This window comes from Tauraco erythrolophus, chromosome 2, assembly GCF_009769465.1.
Source record: "Tauraco erythrolophus isolate bTauEry1 chromosome 2, bTauEry1.pri, whole genome shotgun sequence".
NCBI classification, from domain to species: Eukaryota; Metazoa; Chordata; class Aves; order Musophagiformes; family Musophagidae; genus Tauraco; species Tauraco erythrolophus.
Window position 1 is genome coordinate 2,980,608 of NC_141466.1, and position 25,848 is coordinate 3,006,455.

Consider the following 25,848-nt stretch of genomic DNA (forward strand, 5'->3'; position numbering starts at 1 on the left):
ATCCTTGAGAAGGGATGGTGGGGAGGTAGGGGAAGGGCTCTTTACATTAGTGTTGGGTGATAGAACAAGAGGAAATGGGCATAAGCTTAGTCAGGGGAGATTCAGGTTGGATGTTAGGAAGTATTTCTTCTCTGAAAGGGTTGTCAGCCACTGGAATAGGCTGCCCAGGGAGGTGGTTGAGTCCCCATCCCTGGATGTGTTTAAGAATAGGGTGGATGATCTACTTAGCGATATGGTTTAATGGGAATTAGGGATGGTTGGACTTGATGATCTCTAAGGTCTTTTCCAACCTAGAAATCTATGAATCTATGAATCTGTGAAATAAAATGCAGTGCAAACCCATTTCAGCCACAGTCACAACAGACTTTGCTGCTCGCCTCTCAACAGACAGGGAGTATAAAGTCCACAGTAGCACAGAAAGGCTAATGGCAGCCTGCAATCTAATTAGCCCTTATTACAGTATTGGCCAGAGATTCAGCAGATTCTTCTTGAGAAAGGACACAAGCACAAAGAACCCACCCACAAAGGAGCTTCGTTTCCTTTCAGAAGCCTAGAAATGCAAAATAAAGGAGAGTCTTTGACCAGGAAGAAGCTTGGCTGAGCCTGGCATGTCACTTAGTCTGCCTTGAGATTTTCTTGACTGAAAGAAGCAAAATCGAGAACAAGAGTATTTAGAATCATAGAATGACAGAATGGTTTGGGTTGGAAGGGACCTCAAAGATCATCCAGTTCCAATCCCCCTGCCATGGGCAGGGACACCCTCCACTACACCACGTTGCCCAAAGCCTCATCCAACCTGGCCTTGAACACTTCCAGGGATGGGGCAGCCACAGCTTCTCTGGGCAACCTGTGCCAGTGCCTGAACACACTCGCAGTGAAGAATTTCTTCCTTAGATCCAATCTAAATCTGCCCTCTTTCAGCTTAAAGCCATTGCCCCTTGTCCTATCACTACACGCCCTTGTAAAAAGTCCCTCCCAGCTTTCCTGTAGCCCCTTTAGGTACTGCAAGGCTGCAATAAGATCCCCCCGGAGCCTTCTCTTCTCCAGGCTGAACAGCCTCAACTCTCTCAACTGTCTCAGCCTGATGCTGATTCTCATCGTGGTCTAGGGGCCTTCTTCACTCTGGTGTGATGTATCCACGATGCTTGTTCTCGAATCCTGACTGCTGTGTGAGTGGTTAGCGACACCTGGAATGGACCTTCCCACCCAGGTTCCAGAGATGAACCTAAAAGACCTCTAACATATCCATAATCACCAGGTTCAATATTGTGCACGGGCCCATCGAGACCTTGGGCTCTAGTTCCCAAAACCAGCTTCTCTATTTCCCGAAGCTGGTTTTGCAGACTTATTAAATAATCAGTTACTATCTCATCCCCGATTTGAGTCGATGTTCCTGCCTGTACAGTGTCAAAAGAGCTCAGCCCTTCCTTGGTTCTGGGCTTAGTTCTAATTCTCAGGAGTGCTAAAGGCAGTGATTGGGGCCAAGACAAACCAGCTTCCTGACCTAATTTTACAATTTGCAGCTTCATCAGGTGATTCACCTTTTCTACTTGACCACTAGATTGGGGATCATATGGGGTATGAAGTTGCCAATCTATTCCCAAAAGCTTACTAACTTGTTGAACAATCTTTGCAATAAAGCGTGGCCCCTGATCTGATGATTACCACGGGAACCCCGAATCTCGGGATTATTTCCTGCAATAGTATTTTGGTTACTTCCCTGGCTTCATTAGTTCAGCAAGGGAATGCTTCTGGCCACCCTGAAAAGGGATCCATCAAGACCAACAGGTATCAAAACCCCCCTTTTCTTGGGAGTTCTGAGAAATCAATTTGCCACTGCTGTCCTGGATAATTCCCTTTCCCTATTTCGCCGGGCCGGGCTTTTGTTCCTGACTTGGGATTATTCTGCAAACAAACCTCGAACTGCTGTGTTACTTGCTGGATAGTGGTCCATAACTACGGCCCAGAGCAACGCAAGGGGTATTATTATTTTATCTTGTGGAGTCTTTTGGTTTTTTGTGATACCAGAGACTTTATTGCGGTTTACAAGCAGCTTTTATAGATCATGCTTCCAGCCACCATGTGTGATGACCAGGCAGGTGTCAGGCAGCTGGTGGCCCCGAAGCACTCAGATGCTGGCCGGATCTGGAGGCTGCACCACGTCCTCCTGCAGCCGGTCGCCGGTGAGATCTGCTGGCTGGGTCACCTCCTGCTCTGTGGCTGCCCACTCCTCCTCGTGCTGGCGGAGCTGCTCCAGATGCAGCCTGGCCAGGCAAAGCTACTTCTCCTGCGGCGTCTCCTCCAGCTCGGAGTCGCTGGACTACTCCTCGTCGACAGCCCAAGAGGCCGCCTGCGGCTTCCCCTCGGCCTGAGCAGAGGCCTCGCTGGGGGCCGGGGGCCGCCCCCGCCGTGCCTTCCGCAGCTGCGAGCGCAGCCATTGCAGGCTGAGCCTCGACTTGGGCTCTCCTCCTCTTCCTCCTCCTCCTCCTGCTTCGAGGATGTGGAGCGTCTGAATCGCCAGGGAGGTGACCGCGGGGCTGGGATCTCTGCTGGCGCCTTGAAGGGCCTCTCTGATGTGCTCCATCTCACCATCTGCCACCCGCCGTCCCAAGAGCCCCAGGAACCTGACGGCCTCCTGCCGCAGGAGCTCCTGCGGGTTCTGCAGGTAGCGCTGGCTCTGCTGCAGGTAGTCCTTGGCCCTGCTCTTCTTCCTGGCCAGCAGGCACTCGCCGACCTTCCACGCCTGCGCCGTCTCGACCAGCTGCACCAACTGCCTCCACTTCAGGAACCGGCCAGCGCTGCAGAGGGCTTCCTGGGAGGCCTTGGCCACGCTCTCGTCCCCATCGTACAGGTGAAAGAGCAGCGGCAGCAGGCTGTCCCACACCACCTCCTTCATCTTCTTCCTTTTGGCACCCGCAACGAGCCCCAACGTGTCTCGGAAGAGACGGATGGAGAGCTGCCGCACGGTGCCCGACTCCTTGTCGAAGAGCCGCCGCAGCTTGGCAGCCAGCGCCAGGGCGGTGCGGCTGGACTCCTTCCCCTCCAGGAGCTGCAGCATGTTGGCGAGCACGGACAGGACCATGTCACCGGCATCACCGTCGCCAGCCTCCAGCTGCTCCATGACGACAGGCAACAGGACAAGGGATTTCTTTGCCACATCTGGCCTCTCGCAGAGCGAGAGGATGCCCCTGAGCACCAGCCTGGCCATCTCCGGGCACTGGCTCTTCAGATAGGTGGGAAAGACTTCCAGGACACGGTCCAGCTCTTCGTTGAGGTTGGTGCAGCCCAGCATCTCGATCAGGAAGGCCATGGTGACCATCTCCTGGATGGGGTCCTCCGCCCTGAGGAGCTCTGCCAGGCAGCCGAAGATGGCGGAGCACACGTGTCTCGGGGTCTTCGTCATCTCCCTGGCCACAATGCACACTCCCGAGAGGTGGGTCTCAGTGCGGAGCAGGGCATCCCAGCCACCCTGCGCCTCGATGGCCAGCACCTGCTCCTCAAAGCCCATGCTGCAGAGCAGCAGTCTCAGGGAGTACACCAGGGACCTCAAGGCAGTCAGCGGATCCTGTTCGTCCTCCTTCCAGAAGATGTGCACCTCCTGCAGCGTCAGCTCCCTGGCAAAAGGCACTTGGAGAAGCAGTGCCAGGAAAAGCCGGGGAAAAAACCCCTCCACCACCTGCAGGTTTGTGGGCTGCAGGAGGATCTTGGTTATCATTATGGTTGTGGCCAGCGAAAGGACACGTGCGTCATCCTGGGTGAAGGTGGAGGTCCGGTGTGTCAGTGGGTCCATCAGCATGCCGAGCAGCTCCCGCAGCACCCTCTCTGCAGCCTGGGGCTGGGACAGCATGGTCTCCCACATGGCCGGGGCGGCACCGGTGCACAACGGGGAGAGCCGCAGCAGGCTGGCCACCACCTCGCTGGGATGTCTGTCCAGCAGCACCAGCAGGGCCCTGTTCAGGCCGTTGAGGGCTCTCGTCTCACTGATGGAGGGCAGCTTTGTGTAGATGGCCCACACGATGTTCGTGACCTGCATCGCCTGGAAACCAGAGTCTGCCACAAGGACGTCCAGCATCTCGGCAGCCGCTGTGATGGTGTCGGCACTTGGGGACTGCAAGTTCTTGATGGCCATGAGGATGATGTCTACTCGCTCAGAGGGCCGGAGGCATTTCAGGAACTTGAGGAAGATTTTGCATGCAGGGCTGGTTTCCGCGTGCTCCCAGGACTGCCCTGCTTGCCAGTCCTCCTGGAGCCACTGCTGCCCTGCCTCATGCAGCCCCGAGCCCCTGCTTCTCTGCTGCAGGACGAAGGTATGCAGGTGATGGAGAGCTGCTTCAGCCTCGTAGCGGGTGCCCGTGTCCTTGCAGGTGCAGCAGAGGGTGAGGTGCCCCACCAGCCTCCCCAGCATCCCAAAATGTTGTACCTTGGAGCACTCATGCTCGCGGGCTCTGGGTAGTGCAAAGCAGGGGCAGACCAGCAGTAGAGGGTAGGTGGTGAGGAATTCCATCAGCCTGGCGATCCGTGCCATTGCCCTCTCCCGCACCACTGCTCTCCGGGAATTGGTGAAGGGAAGCAGGAGCTGCAAGTGGTCCTGCAGCTCCAGGATGCCGAGGCTGCCCGCGCTGCATACCAGCGCCTGCAGCATTCTGTCCATCTTGGCCAGGGTCTGGGAGCAGAGAGAAGCCTCGGGGTCCTGGCTGTCCTCCTGCGGAGGCAGGTGGAAGACGCTGTGGAAGCAGGTCTGGATGAGGCTTTTCTTCTTCTCGTCCTCCGCAAGCAGCCCTGCTTCACTCATGGAGGTGATGGCCCGCATGGCTTGCAGCCGCACCATGGTGCCCACGTAGTCAGCGGGCTCCTCTTGCAGCAGCATCTCAACAGCCTGCATCAGCAGCAGATGGTAGAAGAAAAGCTTACGCCACATGGCGAAGCTCAGGCGGACAAGGCGGCAGGTGGTGCAGATGGAGGACAGAAACCTCAGCTGCCAGCCCTCTTGCTCTCGCCTGCTCCTGACAGAGCCCCGGATGATGTCCAGGTTGTTCTGTCCCTGCCTGGCCGCAGCCGAGGTGGAGCAGCACGAATCCGCTGGCAGCGGACCGTCCTCACGCATGTCCCTGGGCTCGGAGCTGGGAGCCGGGGCAGCTCCGTTCTCCCCCCAGTCCTCCCGGAGGTGCTCAGGGGGTCTCCTTGCCATCCTGCAGAAGGGGCGGAGGGAGGGAAGAGAGGGGCGAGAGGGACCCGGCACCACCCGGGGCTGCCTTGCCAGAGGCGCTGGGGCAGAGGTGGCCGCGCTGGGGAGCTCCTGGCTCCCGTGCTGTCCCAACACCGTCCTCTCAGACACTGCGAGGGCAGGGCCAGGTGACACAGAGTCACACAGTACCCCAGTGCCACCCCCAAACCCCCTCCTGCAGCCTCAGGCACGCCGAGGCTCTTCACTCTTCCGCACAACGCCGGGGAAAAGGCCCACGGGGCTCCCCTTCTCGCGGACTCGCCAGCACACTGGCACGCGAGATGCGCTCCCGCTGCTGGCTCAGCAGCGAGTGACGGGCTCTGCTGGGTGCCCCAGTTACAGCTGCCCCAGTGCACGCCAGGGTCCCTATGACGTCATCCCATTATGAAGGAGTGAAATTCCGTGAAGGAATTGCAGGAAGAGTTGAGGAGGCTGTTTGCACGTAGCCAAAGCCAGACGTGCACACAAGGTCTGAGGACAAGGTGACCAGCCCTGAAGTTACACAGAGTGTCTCGTTGAAAAACTCCCCAGCGAGACTTTGCCATCCTTGAAGGGGGAACACGCAAAGTCATTTACATGCTGGGCAAGAGAAAATGAACCAGTTGGCTAAGAGAAGAACACTGAATATGCACCATTTTGGGGAAATGTTACCAAGATGGATGATTACGAGGTATAACTAAGGTTCTGTCCCGGGACCATGTAGATACATTGGGAGGAATTTCTCCCCCATGTCTCCAGGATGAAAGTTAGCCATGCCAGCAGGAAAACGACTGATCCCAGTGTAAGCTCACCAGCAGCAACTCTGCAGTGTAGATAAAAGGCTCCCAGCCTTGTCATTCCCCATCTTGTTCCAGCATTCCCCCGAGTAGCTGGCTTCTGCCGCGAAGCGGGCTGCGGTGCAGAGGGCAGCCTGTGGGCTGGAATCCTTGGAACATCCACAGAAGAGCACAGCCCCCACGCAGGCTCTTGTGCCCAAACGTTCTTTGGTGGTGTGACCGGAGAGGGACATGACGTTTCACTACAGGTAGCAGCTCTACGCCAAGGGCAGACCTGTAGAATCCCGGGGGATTCCCCAGGGATTAGAAAACGGCCCAGTTCTATTTCTGTAATTTCAGGGAGAAACAGACTGACTCAGCAGGAAACCTTAAAATAAAGACTGCTGCTTTAGCACACGTGCATTCCGTGGCTTGAGGATGTTGTCCTTTCGACATGTGGTGGCTGTCACACTCTAACTTTTTTCCACTTCTGCACTTTTATTGCAAACAGCTAATCCCTCTGTTAGCGTTCATCCTGCTTTTTTCTTCTACATATCAGAGTCCCATATATTCCCTGCTTTCTAGAGAATGTCAAGATTTCTTTCAATACACATCAATATTTGTTTCACTCTTGAATCCTGCAGAAAGCACACAAACCTGTCACTGGTGGTCATCTTTTTAACATTCACTGACTGGAGTTGCAGTAGCAATTAAAACTCCAAAGGACAAGGAATTCTCCACCCATGCTGAACTCCTCCCAGCATCAGAGTCCGTGTTAAAGTGCTGCAATTAGAAAAATGTCTCCCAAACACCGCATGAGGACAGGCAGGCACTGACAACTCCGATTATTTAATACAGAAAGTTGCAGCACAGAAAAGACTCCATGCAATGGAGGGAATACGAGATATTTTTCTTTTATTGCTTTGTTCAGGTAAAAACACACTTGGCACAATCCCTTGTAATGAATCTACATTATCACTGCAGAACTTTTAAAAATTACATTTCATTGTGGTTTTACTTTGTTCAGATCTCCAAACTTACTTCTGTGGAATGTCAGGGCTTTATAATTTCATTAAAGTCGGGGGGTTTTCCTATTTATAGGTTTAAACAACTTCATATTTTGTTGTACTGTGGCACACTGGCACATTTGCGTTTTCCATCATCCCGATAATAGATTTTTATCGTGTGTTTCCCCATTTTCAGATAGAGTGATCAAGTTTCTTTTTTTTTTCAGCCTAAGGACAAAACAACTACCAACATGGACTTCAACCCTACAAGTCTTTGTATATCTTTAGGTTGATGTAGCTGCAAAGATTCAAATGGAACTTGACTTTATTAAGAATATTTTTAATTTAAAACACTAAGTTTGAAATTTTCTATACTAGTTAAAAGTATTATTTGATAGGTTATATAGATCTTTACTACAACTTCAGAAGGTCGATCTTTCAAAATCTATTTACTGTATAAGCTTATATGGCCTCATTAAGATAACACAAATATACTTATAATGTCAACAATATATCAATTAAATATTTTGGTATATACTTGTATTCACAACAAATTAGGACAGCTCAGAATCCCAACTTTGACTTCAGCATAGAACACTAGATAATGTTGTCCTTGTTTAAACTAATAGTTTAAATCAATTAACAATTTTGCCATATGGAGACATGTAAGATTATCTGAGTTATCTTTACCGCTATAATAAATTTTAACGAAAATCATTCAACTGTTAATGCAAGGTAAACAGGATTTTTTTTCAAAGGGGAATAGAAAGACTACTAACCCCACTTCTTGAAGTTGTCATCATTTGAAACTGTTCTGGCAAAACGCTACAGGCTTCTTACTGGTCTAAAACATAGTGCTGTTACCTATCACTTGCATACTCCAAGTTATAAAATAACGTTACTGACATTAGTTAAATCTGTCTTCATAGTACATGAACCCAATTTGTCCTCTCTTTCCCTCTCCTCCTTTCCTCCGCCAACCCTACTGCCAACACAACTATTTCAAGATGGCCAGAACTTTCCTAAGCACTCCCAAATTAAACGTTCAACATATCAAAGTCCAATTGTAACATAAAGACATCCTAATGCAACGTGAGAATGGAACTCTCCAATGCCGTGCTCAAATCCCACTCGGTGTGCAGCAGCGCTACCAAAAGCGAATCGAAAACACGGGCCTATGAATAAGAAATGGTGAAACTGGCACATTTTTATTACTGCATCGACGGCACTATACATAACTGTTTCTCTGACGTGTTTACAGCCTGAAAGGAAAAAGAAAGCTCTAAAATACACACTTATTAAAAGGCTCTCTTACATTTATTGTTGCCTCTTCTCTCAAACACATTAAGCACCATTCAGGAACTTCACCTTGTTACTCCTCAAAAAGAAATCCCTTACTTTCTTTCTCTGTAAAGTGATAAACACCCCATTGACCGTATTCTCTGTTATTGCAAGAACCCCGAGATATTTAGACACGGTGATGAATTACCTCTGGGAATAATACATAATAATATTTTACACTTCTGTGATCTTTTCACCCAAAAGCCATATAACACTTGACTAACAGGGTAACTTTACAGATGATGAAAGAGGAAAGCAGAAGGTGAAATTCATTTTACTAAAGGAAATCATGGAAAAGAATCATAGTTACATTCCACAGAGCATGGAATATCTTTTCATTTTTGTTCTCTGTGTTGTGGTAGGTGTAACCCATACAGAGAGCAATGAAACTTGCTCAACCTCAGACACTACGCCAATGGCACAGTTTATTATTCCTTAATTCTGAATCTTCTGGCATCTGACACTTCCTGGTCATCTTATTTCCTATCAGCATGATAGGAACCATTTAACTGGGCCGGCAACTAAACGCCAACTAAACACCACACAGGCGCTCGCTCACCCTCCTCCACCCTGGGGAAAGGGGAAATAGAATTAAAGGGGAAAAGGCAAAGATACTAATGGCTTGAGATAAGAACAATTCCTACTAATGAGAACAATAATAAGTCATCTATATATATAATAATATATACAAACAAGTGACGTGCAGTGTAATTGCTCAGTCTGCTAACAAACGTCTGTCTCGTCCCAGCAAGCAATCCTGAAACACTTCAGTCCTGACACCACAATCCCAGTCGAGTGAGAGGCCCAAAAAGAGAGTGAGAGAGAGCTCTAAGAGCCCGAGAGTCCCAGAAGAGACCAAGAGAGTTCTTGCAGAAAAGAGGGAATTCCAACTTCTCATCTATACACTGGGCATGATGCTGCATGATATGGAATAACACCTCCATATCCTTGTTTGAGGAACAAGGTTTACACAGAAATTGCACAATGAAAATCAGAAGCTCTTTAGACCAGCACACCCCTTACTGCTGGGTGCCCCAGTTACAGTTGCCCCAGTGCACGCCAGGGTGCCTATGACGTCATCACAGCAGATCTTTACCAAAGATTGAATTGGATTCACCCCTGGTATGTGGAGCCATTTCCTACCCAAGTGATAGTTTATCCGACTGAAGAGATATATATTAAATATATACATATCAACTGAGAACTTTTCTAAAAACTCTTCTCTCAGGCAGAGGCAAGCTTTTTTCCAACAATTTCCTGTTGATTTTTAATTTGCAATGTTTCAGTAATTTCTCTTGTGTTCATTGCAAGAAAGCTTAATTTTTGCATGTCTTTTTAGGTGGGAGTCACAGTCCCACACGTCCAAGTGCACTTACCTCGGCACAGTTTGTACACTTGGCCTCAAACATCAGAACTTGCAGTATCAGGTGCATTGCCATGAACACATTGTGATGAGGCAGTATCCCCAATTTCCTATGAGTTCGAGCATGCATTATTATGCTAATTATTATTGCTTTGGAGGCAACTGCTTGTGGCATAATTCCTTGTAAACAACTCGTTTGCATTTAGAGCAATTGCTTAAGAAAAGGCACCTCATGGGTCTCAAAACATCTCTCAAAGATCATTCACCAATATCTTGGATATTCACAAAATACAATGCTGTTCAGAAACTCAAATGTTATTCCTTTAAAAAAGAAAAAAAATGACAAAACCACCACCAACAAAAAACTCTGAAGCAACCTCGTCAGCTAGCCTGCATAGAAAAGATTAAAACTGGGATTCCGAGATGTTACACGTCACTCTGCCAAGGTGCCAAGTAGCAAAACCATCATGCTACTCATTTTATACTAACAATTGGATGAGAAACCCATGGGTTTAGTTCTTTTTTCCACTTAGTTCTCTGAGAGGTTTTTAGGCATCTTGCTTCCCTGCCCCGTAGTAGATGGCGTTTATTAACATCTCCCATCCCAGACATACCAGTGCTTTGGACTCTTTCTCCTTTCTAAAGCTGTTTCTCATCTCTACTGAACGACAAGTATGACCCATCTCAAACTCTCACTTTCAAACAAACTTGCCGTATGTGACTTACGGGAAGTCAGCTGAGGCTTTTCACAATTTACACACAAACAAATATTTAAAGGCGAGGATCTGAAAAATCACAGGCTAGCACTGAATATCATATTTTCTAGGCTTATAGTCTACCTTACTATGATTTATGCCTTTCCTCAAAAACCTGAAACGTAAACATTTTACAAAGCACCAAAACGTTGCAGTCACATAGCAATATAAAGGGCAAATTAGTAAACTTCTTATTTTTAGTCTGCTGAAAGAAATTAAGACCAAATGCAAAGGGAAATCTCGCTTTAAGAGAGATATTGAGCTCCTGGAGCGAGTCCAAAGAAGGGCGACTAAACTGGTCAGGGGGCTGGAAAATAAAACTTATGGGGAGCGGCTGAGGGAGTTGGGGCTGTTTAGCCTGGAGAAGAGGAGGCTGAGGGGAGACCTGATTACGGCCTACAAATCCTTGAGAAGGGATGGTGGGGAGGTAGGGGAAGGGCTCTTTACATTAGTGTTGGGTGATAGAACAAGAGGAAATGGGCATAAGCTTAGTCAGGGGAGATTCAGGTTGGATGTTAGGAAGTATTTCTTCTCTGAAAGGGTTGTCAGCCACTGGAATAGGCTGCCCAGGGAGGTGGTTGAGTCCCCATCCCTGGATGTGTTTAAGAATAGGGTGGATGATCTACTTAGCGATATGGTTTAATGGGAATTAGGGATGGTTGGACTTGATGATCTCTAAGGTCTTTTCCAACCTAGAAATCTATGAATCTATGAATCTGTGAAATAAAATGCAGTGCAAACCCATTTCAGCCACAGTCACAACAGACTTTGCTGCTCGCCTCTCAACAGACAGGGAGTATAAAGTCCACAGTAGCACAGAAAGGCTAATGGCAGCCTGCAATCTAATTAGCCCTTATTACAGTATTGGCCAGAGATTCAGCAGATTCTTCTTGAGAAAGGACACAAGCACAAAGAACCCACCCACAAAGGAGCTTCGTTTCCTTTCAGAAGCCTAGAAATGCAAAATAAAGGAGAGTCTTTGACCAGGAAGAAGCTTGGCTGAGCCTGGCATGTCACTTAGTCTGCCTTGAGATTTTCTTGACTGAAAGAAGCAAAATCGAGAACAAGAGTATTTAGAATCATAGAATGACAGAATGGTTTGGGTTGGAAGGGTCCTCAAAGATCATCCAGTTCCAATCCCCCTGCCATGGGCAGGGACACCCTCCACTACACCACGTTGCCCAAAGCCTCATCCAACCTGGCCTTGAACGCTTCCAGGGATGGGGCAGCCACAGCTTCTCTGGGCAACCTGTGCCAGTGCCTGAACACACTCGCAGTGAAGAATTTCTTCCTTAGATCCAATCTAAATCTCCCCTCTTTCAGCTTAAAGCCATTGCCCCTTGTCCTATCACTACACGCCCTTGTAAAAAGTCCCTCCCAGCTTTCCTGTAGCCCCTTTAGGTACTGCAAGGCTGCAATAAGATCACCCCGGAGCCTTCTCTTCTCCAGGCTGAACAGCCCCAACTCTCTCAACTGTCTCGGCCTGATGCTGATTCCCATCGTGGTCTAGGGGCCTTCTTCACTCTGGTGTGATGTATCCACGATGCTTGTTCTCGAATCCTGACTGCTGTGTGAGTGGTTAGCGACACCTGGAATGGACCTTCCCACCCAGGTTCCAGAGATGAACCTAAAAGATCTCTAACATATCCATAATCACCAGGTTCAATATTGTGCACGGGCCCATCGAAACCTTGGGCTCTAGTTCCCAAAACCAGCTTCTCTATTTCCCGAAGCTGGTTTTGCAGACTTATTAAATAATCAGTTACTATCTCATCCCCGGTTTGAGTCGATGTTCCTGCCTGTACAGTGTCAAAAGAGCTCAGCCCTTCCTTGGTTCTGGGCTTAGTTCTAATTCTCAGGAGTGCTAAAGGCAGTGATTGGGGCCAAGACAAACCAGCTTCCTGACCTAATTTTACAATTTGCAGCTTCATCAGGTGATTCACCTTTTCTACTTGACCACTAGATTGGGGATCATATGGGGTATGAAGTTGCCAATCTATTCCCAAAAGCTTACTAACTTGTTGAACAATCTTTGCAATAAAGCGTGGCCCCTGATCTGATGATTACCACGGGAACCCCGAATCTCGCGATTATTTCTTGCAATAGTATTTTGGTTACTTCCCTGGCTTCATTAGTTCAGCAAGAGAATGCTTCTGGCCACCCTGAAAAGGGATCCATCAAGACCAACAGGTATCAAAACCCCCCTTTTCTTGGGAGTTCTGAGAAATCAATTTGCCACTGCTGTCCTGGATAATTCCCTTTCCCTATTTCGCCGGGCCGGGCTTTTGTTCCTGACTTGGGATTATTCTGCAAACAAACCTCGAACTGCTGTGTTACTTGCTGGATAGTGGTCCATAACTACGGCCCAGAGCAACGCAAGGGGTATTATTATTTTATCTTGTGGAGTCTTTTGGTTTTTTTGTGATACCAGAGACTTTTATTGCGGTTTACAAGCAGCTTTTATAGATCATGCTTCCAGCCACCATGTGTGATGACCAGGCAGGTGTCAGGCAGCTGGTGGCCCCGAAGCACTCAGATGCTGGCCGGATCTGGAGGCTGCACCACGTCCTCCTGCAGCCGGTCGCCGGTGAGATCTGCTGGCTGGGTCACCTCCTGCTCTGTGGCTGCCCACTCCTCCTCATGCTGGCGGAGCTGCTCCAGATGCAGCCTGGCCAGGCAAAGCTACTTCTCCTGCGGCGTCTCCTCCAGCTCGGTGTCACTGGACTACTCCTCGTCGACAGCCCAAGAGGCCGCCTGCGGCTTCCCCTCGGCCTGAGCAGAGGCCTCGCTGGGGGCCGGGGGCCGCCCCCGCCGTGCCTTCCGCAGCTGCGAGCGCAGCCATTGCAGGCTGAGCCTCGACTTGGGCTCTCCTCCTCTTTCTCCTCCTCCTCCTGCTTCGAGGATGTGGAGCGTCTGAATCGCCAGGGAGGTGACCGCGGGGCTGGGATCTCTGCTGGCGCCTTGAAGGGCCTCTCTGATGTGCTCCATCTCACCATCTGCCACCCGCCGTCCCAAGAGCCCCAGGAACCTGACGGCCTCCTGCCGCAGGAGCTCCTGCGGGTTCTGCAGGTAGCGCTGGCTCTGCTGCAGGTAGTCCTTGGCCCTGCTCTTCTTCCTGGCCAGCAGGCACTCGCCGACCTTCCACGCCTGCGCCGTCTCGACCAGCTGCACCAACTGCCTCCACTTCAGGAACCGGCCAGCGCTGCAGAGGGCTTCCTGGGAGGCCTTGGCCACGCTCTCGTCCCCATCGTACACGTGAAAGAGCAGCGGCAGCAGGCTGTCCCACACCACCTCCTTCATCTTCTTCCTTTTGGCACCCGCAACGAGCCCCAACGTGTCTCGGAAGAGACGGATGGAGAGCTGCCGCACGGTGCCCGACTCCTTGTTGAAGAGCCGCCGCAGCTTGGCAGCCAGCGCCAGGGCGGTGCGGCTGGACTCCTTCCCCTCCAGGAGCTGCAGCATGTTGGCGAGCACGGACAGGACCATGTCACCGGCATCACCGTCGCCAGCCTCCAGCTGCTCCATGACGACAGGCAACAGGACAAGGGATTTCTTTGCCACATCTGGCCTCTCGCAGAGCGAGAGGATGCCCCTGAGCACCAGCCTGGCCATCTCCGGGCACTGGCTCTTCAGATAGGTGGGAAAGACTTCCAGGACACGGTCCAGCTCTTCGTTGAGGTTGGTGCAGCCCAGCATCTCGATCAGGAAGGCCATGGTGACCATCTCCTGGATGGGGTCCTCCGCCCTGAGGAGCTCTGCCAGGCAGCCGAAGATGGCGGAGCACACGTGTCTCGGGGTCTTCGTCATCTCCCTGGCCACAATGCACACTCCCGAGAGGTGGGTCTCAGTGCGGAGCAGGGCATCCCAGCCACCCTGCGCCTCGATGGCCAGCACCTGCTCCTCAAAGCCCATGCTGCAGAGCAGCAGTCTCAGGGAGTACACCAGGGACCTCAAGGCAGTCAGCGGATCCTGTTCGTCCTCCTTCCAGAAGATGTGCACCTCCTGCAGCGTCAGCTCCCTGGCAAAAGGCACTTGGAGAAGCAGTGCCAGGAAAAGCCGGGGAAAAAACCCCTCCACCACCTGCAGGTTTGTGGGCTGCAGGAGGATCTTGGTTATCATTATGGTTGTGGCCAGCGAAAGGACACGTGCGTCATCCTGGGTGAAGGTGGAGGTCCGGTGTGTCAGTGGGTCCATCAGCATGCCGAGCAGCTCCCGCAGCACCCTCTCTGCAGCCTGGGGCTGGGACAGCATGGTCTCCCACATGGCCGGGGCGGCACCGGTGCACAACGGGGAGAGCCGCAGCAGGCTGGCCACCACCTCGCTGGGATGTCTGTCCAGCAGCACCAGCAGGGCCCTGTTCAGGCCGTTGAGGGCTCTCGTCTCACTGATGGAGGGCAGCTTTGTGTAGATGGCCCACACGATGTTCGTGACCTGCATCGCCTGGAAACCAGAGTCTGCCACAAGGACGTCCAGCATCTCGGCAGCCGCTGTGATGGTGTCGGCACTTGGGGACTGCAAGTTCTTGATGGCCATGAGGATGATGTCTACTCGCTCAGAGGGCCGGAGGCATTTCAGGAACTTGAGGAAGATTTTGCATGCAGGGCTGGTTTCCGCGTGCTCCCAGGACTGCCCTGCTTGCCAGTCCTCCTGGAGCCACTGCTGCCCTGCCTCATGCAGCCCCGAGCCCCTGCTTCTCTGCTGCAGGACGAAGGTATGCAGGTGATGGAGAGCTGCTTCAGCCTCGTAGCGGGTGCCCGTGTCCTTGCAGGTGCAGCAGAGGGTGAGGTGCCCCACCAGCCTCCCCAGCATCCCAAAATGTTGTACCTTGGAGCACTCATGCTCGCGGGCTCTGGGTACTGCAAAGCAGGGGCAGACCAGCAGTAGAGGGTAGGTGGTGAGGAATTCCATCAGCCTGGCGATCCGTGCCATTGCCCTCTCCCGCACCACTGCTCTCCGGGAATTGGTGAAGGGAAGCAGGAGCTGCAAGTGGTCCTGCAGCTCCAGGATGCCGAGGCTGCCCGCGCTGCATACCAGCGCCTGCAGCATTCTGTCCATCTTGGCCAGGGTCTGGGAGCAGAGAGAAGCCTCGGGGTCCTGGCTGTCCTCCTGCGGAGGCAGGTGGAAGACGCTGTGGAAGCAGGTCTGGATGAGGCTTTTCTTCTTCTCCTCCTCCCCCACAAGCAGCCCTGCTTCACTCATGGAGGTGATGGCCCGCATGGCTTGCAGCCGCACCATGGTGCCCACGTAGTCAGCGGGCTCCTCTTGCAGCAGCATCTCAACAGCCTGCATCAGCAGCAGATGGTAGAAGAAAAGCTTACGCCACATGGCGAAGCTCAGGCGGACAAGGCGGCAGGTGGTGCAGATGGAGGACAGAAACCTCAGCTTCCAGCCCTCTTGCTCTCGCCTGCTCCTGACAGAGCCCCGGATGATGTCCGGGTCGTTCTGTCCCTGCCTGGCCGCAGCCGAGGTGGAGCAGCACGAATCCGCTGGCAGCGGACCGTCCTCACGCATGTCCCTGGGCTCGGAGCTGGGAGCCGGGGCAGTTCCGTTCTCCCCCCAGTCCTCCCGGAGGTGCTCAGGGGGTCTCCTTGCCATCCTGCAGAAGGGGCGGAGGGAGGGAAGAGAGGGGCGAGAGGGACCCGGCACCACCCGGGGCTGCCTTGCCAGAGGCACTGGGGCAGAGGTGGCCGCGCTGGGGAGCTCCTGGCTCCCGTGCTGTCCCAACACCGTCCTCTCAGACACTGCGAGGGCAGGGCCAGGTGACACAGAGTCACACAGTCCCCCAGTGCCACCCCCAAACCCCCTCCTGCAGCCTCAGGCACGCCGAGGCTCTTCACTCTTCCGCACAACGCCGGGGAAAAGGCCCACGGGGCTCCCCTTCTCGCGGACTCGCCAGCACACTGGCACGCGAGATGCGCTCCCGCTGCTGGCTCAGCAGCGAGTGACGGGCTCTGCTGGGTGCCCCAGTTACAGCTGCCCCAGTGCACGCCAGGGTCCCTATGACGTCATCCCATTATGAAGGAGTGAAATTCCGTGAAGGAATTGCAGGAAGAGTTGAGGAGGCTGTTTGCACGTAGCCAAAGCCAGACGTGCACACAAGGTCTGAGGACAAGGTGACCAGCCCTGAAGTTACACAGAGTGTCTCGTTGAAAAACTCCCCAGCGAGACTTTGCCATCCTTGAAGGGGGAACACGCAAAGTCATTTACATGCTGGGCAAGAGAAAATGAACCAGTTGGCTAAGAGAAGAACACTGAATATGCACCATTTTGGGGAAATGTTACCCAGATGGATGATTACGAGGTATAACTAAGGTTCTGTCCCGGGACCATGTAGATACATTGGGAGGAATTTCTCCCCCATGTCTCCAGGATGAAAGTTAGCCATGCCAGCAGGAAAACAACTGATCCCAGTGTAAGCTCACCAGCAGCAACTCTGCAGTGTAGATAAAAGGCTCCCAGCCTTGTCATTCCCCATCTTGTTCCAGCATTCCTCCGAGTAGCTGGCTTCTGCGGCGAAGCGGGCTGCGGTGCAGAGGGCAGCCTGTGGGCTGGAATCCTTGGAACATCCACAGAAGAGCACAGCCCCCACGCAGGCTCTTGTGCCCAAACGTTCTTTGGTGGTGTGACCGGAGAGGGACATGACGTTTCACTACAGGTAGCAGCTCTACGCCAAGGGCAGACCTGTAGAATCCCGGGGGATTCCCCAGGGATTAGAAAACGGCCCAGTTCTATTTCTGTAATTTCAGGGAGAAACAGACTGACTCAGCAGGAAACCTTAAAATAAAGACTGCTGCTTTAGCACACGTGCATTCCGTGGCTTGAGGATGTTGTCCTTTCGACATGTGGTGTCTGTCACACTCTAACTTTTTTCCACTTCTGCACTTTTATTGCAAACAGCTAATCCCTCTGTTAGCGTTCATCCTGCTTTTTTCTTCTACATATCAGAGTCCCATATATTCCCTGCTTTCTAGAGAATGTCAAGATTTCTTTCAATACACATCAATATTTGTTTCACTCTTGAATCCTGCAGAAAGCACACAAACCTGTCACTGGTGGTCATCTTTTTAACATTCACTGACTGGAGTTGCAGTAGCAATTAAAACTCCAAAGGACAAGGAATTCTCCACCCATGCTGAACTCCCCCCAGCATCAGAGTCCGTGTTAAAGTGCTGCAATTAGAAAAATGTTTCCCAAACACCGCATGAGGACAGGCAGGCACTGACAACTCCGATTATTTAATACAGAAAGTTGCAGCACAGAAAAGACTCCATGCAATGGAGGGAATACGAGATATTTTTCTTTTATTGCTTTGTTCAGGTAAAAACACACTTGGCACAATCCCTTGTAATGCATCTACATTATCACTGCAGAATTGCCTATTTTTTCAACTTTTAAAAATTACATTTCATTGTGGTTTTACTTTGTTCAGATCTCCAAACTTACTTCTGTGGAATGTCAGGGCTTTATAATTTCATAAAAGTCGGGGGGGTTTCCTATTTATAGGTTTAAACAACTTCATATTTTGTTGTACTGTGGCACACTGGCACATTTGCGTTTTCCATCATCCCGATAATAGATTTTTATCGTGTGTTTCCCCATTTTCAGATAGAGTGATCAAGTTTCTTTTTTTTTTTTCAGCCTAAGGACAAAACAACTACCAACATGGACTTCTATCCTACAAGTCTTTGTATATCTTTAGGTTGATGTAGATGATGCAAAGATTCAAATGGAACTTGACTTTATTAAGAATATTTTAATTTAAAACACTAAGTTTGAAATTTTCTTTACTAATTAAAAGTATTATTTGATAGGTTATATAGATCTTTACTACAACTTCAGAAGGTCGATCTTTCAAAATCTATTTACTGTATAAGCTTATATGGCCTCATTAAGATAACACAAATATAATGTCAACAATATATCAATTAAATATTTTGGTATATACTTGTATTCACAACAAATTAGGACAGCTCAGAATCCCAACTTTGACTTCACCATAGAACACTAGATAATGTTGTCCTTGTTTAAACTAATAGTTTAAAACAATTAACAATTTTGCCATATGGAGGCATGTAAGATTATCTGAGTTATCTTTACCGCTATAATAAATTTTAACGAAAATCATTCAACTGTTAATGCAAGGTAAACAGGATTTTTTTTCAAAGGGGAATAGAAAGACTACTAACCCCACTTCTTGAAGTTGTCATCATTTGAAACTGTTCTGGCAAAACGCTACAGGCTTCTTACTGGTCTAAAACATAGTGCTGTTACCTATCACTTGCATACTCCAAGTTATAAAATAACGTTACTGACATTAGTTAAATCTGTCTTCATAGTACATGAACCCAATTTGTCCTCTCTTTCCCTCTCCTCCTTTCCTCCGCCAACCCTACTGCCAACACAACTATTTCAAGATGGCCAGAACTTTCCTAAGCACTCCCAAATTAAACGTTCAACATATCAAAGTCCAATTGTAACATAAAGACATCCTAATGCAACGTGAGAATGGAACTCTCCAATGCAGTGCTCAAATCCCACTCGGTGTGCGGCAGCGCTACCAAAAGCGAAACAAAAACACGGGCCTATGAATAAGAAATGGTGAAACTGGCACATTTTTATTACTGCATCGACGGCACTATACATAACTGTTTCTCTGACGTGTTTACAGCCTGAAAGGAAAAAGAAAGCTCTAAAATACACACTTATTAAAAGGCTCTCTTACATTTATTGTTGCCTCTTCTCTCAAACACATTAAGCACCATTCAGGAACTTCACCTTGTTACTCCTCAAAAAGAAATCCCTTACTTTCTTTCTCTGTAAAGTGATAAACACCCCATTGACCGTATTCTCTGTTATTGCAAGAACCCCGAGATATTTAGACACGGTGATGAATTACCTCTGGGAATAATACATAATAATATTTTACACTTCTGTGATCTTTTCACCCAAAAGCCATATAACACTTGACTAACAGGGTAACTTTACAGATGATGAAAGAGGAAAGCAGAAGGTAAAATTCATTTTACTAAAGGAAATCATGGAAAAGAATCATAGTTACATTCCACAGAGCATGGAATATCTTTTCATTTTTGTTCTCTGTGTTGTGGTAGGTTTAACCCATACAGTGAGCAATGAAACTTGCTCAACCTCAGACACCACGCCAATGGCACAGTTTATTATTCCTTAATTCTGAATCTTCTGGACTCTGACACTTCCTGGTCATCTTATTTCCTATCAGCATGATAGGAGCCATCATGTCATGGTTTAACTGGGCCGGCAACTAAACGCCAATTAAACGCCACACAGGCGCTCGCTCACCCTCCTCCACCCTGGGGAAAGGGGAAATAGAATTAAAGGGGAAAAGGCAAAGAGACTAATGGCTTGAGATAAGAACAATTCCTACTAATGAGAACAATAATAAGTCATCTATATATATAATAATATATACAAACAAGTGACGTGCAGTGTAATTGCTCAGTCTGCTAACAAACGCCTGTCTCGTCCCAGCAAGCAATCCTGAAACACTTCAGTCCTGACACCACAATCCCAATCAAGTGAGAGGCCCAAAAAGAGAGTGAGAGAGAGCTCTAAGAGCCCAAGAGTCCCAGAGGAGACCAAGAGAGTTCTTGCAGAAAAGAGGGAATTCCAACTTCTCAGTCAACTCTCATCCATACACTGGGCATGATGCTGCATGATATGGAATAACACCTCACTGGCCAGTTTGGCCCTTAATCCTAAACCTAAGTTCAAATCACAAGGGGAGTTGTGGACCCCCATCCCAGCCATGCTCCCCCCCAGCCTGTTGTGCTCCTGCACACTGGGAAGAACACGGGAAGCTGGAAGGTCCTTGATGTCTCAACAACAAACATCAATGCACTATCAACATTCTTCTCATAACAAATCCTTGACTAAATCCAAAACACAGAGCTCTTCCAGCTGCTAAAAAGAAAAACTAACTCTGTCCCAGCTGAAACCAGGACAATGACTAAATCTAAATTAGGCACAAATCACCTACAATTTTTAGTAATGCTCTGTTAAGCGGCTATCTTTGTTGTCTAGTAACTGTATCTCATATAATTTAATAACTAAATACACTAAATAAGTAAATTACAAAGCTGCCAACTCCAGTTTCTAGTCCTATTGTTAATATGCCCTTCTGAAATTTTCCAAAGACAGAAAATGAAGTAAAATCTGATGACTTAAACTTCATCAAAGTAAACCTAAAGCCATTTTCTGCAAAACAAATACAACATGTACTAGCAAAAAATGTGCTGGGAACAGAGCTTATACCTGTTTTTTTGTAGAACTCAATCTGCCAGACAACGTATAAAAATTCATACACAGACATCCTGCTATTTCTTTCAAAGGAATAATAAAAGTATAAGGCTAGCCAGGTTTATATATGAGCCAAACCAATTGCTCTCTAGCTCTGGCTGCCCCGAATCAAGTCATGCGAACACCCATATTAACATTCCGCTATTCAAAATAGGACCATTAATCATAAAACATAACACTTGAGACTGCTTCCAAAACTCTAGCTTGCTTTTTGTGTCTATCACTACTCTGTTCAGCCTGTCAGAGAGACTTTAAGCTTAAAGAAAAACCCAAAGAGTATTTTGTTAATGCATGTGTACGTACGCGCAACAGTATCTTGCTTTACTCTAGCTTGTTTGAGGAACAAGGTTTACAAAGAAATTGCACAAGGAACATCAGAAGCTCTTTAGACCAGCACACCCCTTACTAAGGAGACACATACTTAAACTCCAAGCTACTTTTATGCTAATTATCGCACACACCCAAACACAAGAAGTAGAACCGGTCTTCCTTGGGCTCCACTTTATTCCAGAGTACCAATTCTCTTTACTTTTGCCTCCCCTCACAACAACAGCAGCAAGAGAGCCAAGAGAAAATGAAGAACAAAACTTAGAATCATAGAATCACAGAATGGTTTGGGTTGGAAGGGACCTCAAAGATCATCCAGTTCCAACCCCCCGGTCATGGGCAGGGACACCCTCCACTACACCAGGTTGCCCAAAGCCTCATCCAACCTGGCCTTGAACACTTCCAGGGATGGGGCAGCCACAACTTCTCTGGGCAACCTGTGCCAGTGCCTCCCCACCCTCAGAGGGAAAAATTTCTTCCTTAGATCCAATCTAAATCTGCCCTCTTTCAGTTTAAAGTCATTGCCCCTTGTCCTGTCACTAGGAACTAACTTTGGGGCTTGGTTTGCGTTGTGAGACTAAATGAAGGTAATGTCATTTTGAACCAGTGTGAATGTTCAGTCTAATAATTTGGTCTGCTGGGCCCATCGACTGATCTTGGCAACAACTCTTTACCCCTCCATATCTCAGCTTCCCACTCTATACATGACAAAAAGGATACTGCTCTCTTTTTTGAAGTGTTTTGGAATGCACGGGTACTAGGCAAGTACCTTTACCATCTTTTGCATAAGCAGGATAAGTATCTACCACCTCTACGTACCAGGGAGAAAGTCTGAAGTGGAGAAATGATTGTTAGTAGCAACAGTGAGGAGCATCATCAGTGTAATGGGAAACATACTGCCAGTACATTGCTTTCTAAAGCAGAAAAATATTCCATTGACATGCACGTTTTAGGGAATGTCATCACCACATTCCCAACTGCAAAAAACCTGAGTCAGACATCAGAATGACAGCAGTCAAGGAAGTCATCAGTTGTGCTTATTTTCTTTCTTAATTCAAGGACAGGCGAGATTAAGCATGAATATCCTCATCCAAGAAAATCTTACTTAGGTATGAACATCCAAAATATTATGGATGGACAGGGACATTACCGTCCTTAGCTCTGTCTTAAACAGCTTCCTCTTAATGCTCAACTTCTGTAAACAGTGTGAGGACTGTAAGTCTACTGTTCAGAGTAACATATACATTTAGAATACTTTACTGTGTCTTGGGTTTTAGAGTCCAAACTACTAGTTTTCCATAATTCAATTCAAAATTATATTACCTGCAGATAACTGTAAATCATTTCACACAGCACCTCTGCAAAGCCAGCTATTTAAATCTCCAAGACATTTATTGATGCTGAGACTGGAAAGGAACGCCCCTTTACAAATGGACAGATGAAAAAAAAATCAAAATTACATTTCAGATTCAAGTCCTGAACTCACTTTTCTCAAAAACTGGTAGCAGTTTTTGGAAACAGAAGGAACTTCTACGTGCTTCTGTGATGTCAAAGATGAAATCTCTGCTTGTGGAGGTACAATCTGTGGCAAGAACACGTCTGCCAAGACTCTGGCATTGATGATATTTCGTCTAGACAGCTTTTGAATGTGACTGACACAGCAACACTGCACATGGTTGAGGAAACTGGAACTTACGGAAGAGCTTTTCAAGACTTAGTCAACATACAGTATTTTGGAAATATGCCTAACATCCTTCAACCACACCTCCTGGTATCCTCCTCAGGAATCTAACAGGTTTTGTTTCTTCAAGTCTCCCAGTTGTCCCAGGAGAGAGAAAGACAGATTTGCTTAGATAAGTTGCTACCAGGGCCATTTGGGCAGAAGTAAATATTGTCAACAAGTGGAGAGGTGTTTGTGCTGGCTAGTCAACAAGAAAAGCATTTAAGTCACTGAGCTCTGTGTCATTTGGAAGGACTGAAGACTGTAAGGAATTGCTAAACTTTTCTCAACTCTCAGACTTGACGATGAGAAACACATGACAACTATTAGCTAAAGGACAGAAATGACTGGATGCAGTTGGTAACTGTTCTAGACCTTTTAGAAAGCACTACATATTTACCTTGACCTTTTGGGCCATGATAGAAGTAGCCTGAACCATGCGCACGCTTTGATGGGAAAGTCCACATGAACTTGCCACAGACAGCAAGCTGTAATTTTTGGGAAATGATAAATATCATGTACTGTCAAATGTTATTTTCACTGTATGACAGCCTTAGTTCGCTTAATCCCCAAGCAACTGTCAGGGCTAGGAGAACAGAGGAAAAGGTGAAGGACACTCAAAGACAAGATCATCGGCTTTTAGCTTTAGTTGTTACACTTCCAATTCAACTGCCACTAAAGTCAACAGCTCCCCCCCTAACTAATGGGGTTCCACACTAACTTCCATCAATTAATATTACTGACAGTATTGTTCAGCTGCCCAAAAGGGAAAAAAAAATGATTCTAGTTTGCCTTCAAGAAAAACATCAGGCCTTAAGATATCTTTTTACAATCACAGTAAAAGCACTAGTTACGGATCCTCAGAGATCCAGCACATCTTTGGCATTCGACGCAAAAATTATCCCAGCTAAATGCAAAATACGGTAAAGTGCTTCTTCTCTCCAAATAAAATATGGACCTCGGTGAACCTTAGCTTAATCCTGACACAGAAATTTGCACACTTGACCTACCAGGTTAATAGTGTTTGAGTTGGGTTTCCAAACTCACAAACTCAACCTATGGACTGGATACGAACTGTGTACGCAATAGTAGCAACACTTGTGAATCTACAAAGAGGTTCTGAGCGAGGTTTTATCACTGGGAAGCACTGAAATACTTGCATTTTCGGGCTCTAGCTCAGTAGGAACTGCAAAATTTCTCACCTATTTACACTGCGGATTCAAAGAAAAAAACCTATTTTGATCTAGGTACGAGGTCTAAGTTGACTATCACACTTCTGAACCAGAAACTGAGTTTCTTCTCCCATCTCCCCTCTTTCTCCCACCCCTTCTCCTCCTGCCCGCACTGGGGGAACACTGTTGTGGAGGCAGCAAGGCTGGGAAGCCGAGGGCAGAACCAGTCCCTGGCCAGCACCTGGTGTTTTCCAGCAGGCCAGCATGCTCATGGCTGTTTCAGATCTGGGCCCTTACGAAGAAAAGTGAAATGAAACTCCCTTTGCCTCGTAGGCTTGTTTGTGGATTTGCAACCAAAACCACCTGGATGCGGCAAGTTGAGTTGCCCAACACTTTTTGTGTCACTCCCACGGACTCGCACCTGTCGGGGATGGATTCCTCGGAAGGGCCAAAGGGAGTAAGATATGTTTTCTAGTTTGACGGCACACGGGAGCCAAACAGGGACCAGCAGGTTCTGGTCTTTACTGCCAGACATCAGAAAAGGCGAAACACACACTGCGGTGACGGGGCCTCGGGCGCACCGTCCCCGCGGCCGCTTACGGGCAGCAGCCCCTCGGCTTTGTCCGTGTCCTTCTCCGTTCGAACCGCCCGGCTCCGCCGCCGCCGTGTCCGGCCGGCCCTGGAGTCACAACATGTCGCCGTCCCCGCTTTAAGATCACCTCACGGCGCTGCCGTCGAGCCGGGCCGCCGCCTCCGGGGCCTCCCGCGCGGGGCCGCGGCCGTTCAACGGGCAGCCGGAGGGAGGGGGCAGGCCCGGGGGCGCCGGGGGACACTTACCAGGTCTATGAAGGTCAGAAATTTCCAGCTGCCTCCATAGGTCTGATGCGCGGGCATGTCAATGGCCTTGTAATTGCACAGGATGGAGCAGTAAGACAGGAGGATGGCGGCGCGCAGCACCTGGCAGGGCACCAGCGCCATGTTGCACCGCTGCGCCGGGGCGGCCGCGGCGGCGGGCTGCGCGCCAGCTCGGGGTGCGCTTCCGCGTGTGTGTGTGTGTACGTGTACGTGTGTGTGTGTGTGTGTGTCTGCGCGCCCGTGCGGGCGGGACTCCGAGCGCCGCGTTCGGCCCCGGCCGGGGCGGGGCGGAGCGGAGCGGAGGGGCCGCGCTATTTGGCGGCGGGTGGCAGCGGCGCGGGGCAGGCGGGGTTGGAGGGGGGGCTGGCGGCTGGGGTGGTGTCGGCGCTGCTGGCAGCAGCCTGGCGGACACGCTCGGCGCGCTCCCGGACCGCAGCTCCGCCGCCGGGCCGGGCGGGAAGAGGCCGTGCCGTTCCCGAGGGAGCGGAAGGTCATGTCCTCCCCACTCCCATCGCCTTCTGCCGCGCGGGCCGGCGCCGCGCTGCTCCGGCGGCGGTCGGTGCCCGGGGGCTGCGGCAGCGCGGCCCTGCCCGAGTCACCCGCGTCCCTCGGGAAGGCCCGAGTGCGAGCACGGGCAGGAAGTTATTTGCAGAACCTGGTCGCGCACATTTTCAAGCAAAAATCATGGGTTTTTAATCGGTGTATCGTGAAACGCGAGTCTGCTTGTGTAGCGACCCCGCCGCAGCGCCCGGTACCGGGAGGCCCCGCCGGGGCGGGGCGGGGCGGGTAGCCCCCGCGCTACCAGCTGACCGCGGCGGACCAATGGGCTGCGGGCTGAGGGCGCGCGGCGGCCGCGGGAGCAGGTGTCACCGCCCGGCATGGCGGCCTGGGAGGGGGGGGGCTGTGCCGGGCCGAGCGCTGCGCGGGGCCGAACGGCGGCTCTGACCCTACGGCGCGGCTGCTCCGCGGTGACCGGGCGCTGTTCGTGCTGCTG

The 25,848-nt window shown here is 49.8% G+C and overlaps 3 protein-coding genes across 5 annotated transcripts in view; all 3 read right to left on the reverse strand.

Annotated features, from left to right (window-relative positions):
* Positions 1-24,990, reverse strand: part of AIG1 (androgen induced 1) — a 163,913-nt gene extending 138,923 nt beyond the window's left edge. For all 3 annotated transcript variants that reach the window (XM_086631201.1, XM_086631199.1, XM_086631198.1), the window contains exon 1: positions 24,837-24,990. In XM_086631201.1, the coding sequence (XP_086487327.1) occupies positions 24,837-24,977 (141 nt within the window). In that variant the 5' untranslated portion in view covers positions 24,978-24,990. The remainder of the gene's footprint in view (positions 1-24,836) is intronic.
* LOC147529131 (maestro heat-like repeat-containing protein family member 7) lies at positions 2,321-5,188 on the reverse strand. The gene has a single exon (XM_086631945.1). The coding sequence runs from the start codon at positions 5,186-5,188 to the stop codon at positions 2,321-2,323; it is 2,868 nt and encodes a 955-aa protein (XP_086488071.1).
* Positions 13,170-16,040, reverse strand: LOC147529132 (maestro heat-like repeat-containing protein family member 7). Its single transcript, XM_086631946.1, has one exon. The coding sequence runs from the start codon at positions 16,038-16,040 to the stop codon at positions 13,170-13,172; it is 2,871 nt and encodes a 956-aa protein (XP_086488072.1).
* Positions 24,991-25,848: the final 858 nt, after the last annotated feature.

Excerpts from the sequence above, each read along its gene's own strand:
- LOC147529131 (XM_086631945.1), bottom strand. The coding sequence starts at position 5,188 with ATGGCAAGGAGACCCCCTGAGCACCTCCGGGAGGACTGGGGGGAGAAC.
- LOC147529132 (XM_086631946.1), bottom strand. The coding sequence starts at position 16,040 with ATGGCAAGGAGACCCCCTGAGCACCTCCGGGAGGACTGGGGGGAGAAC.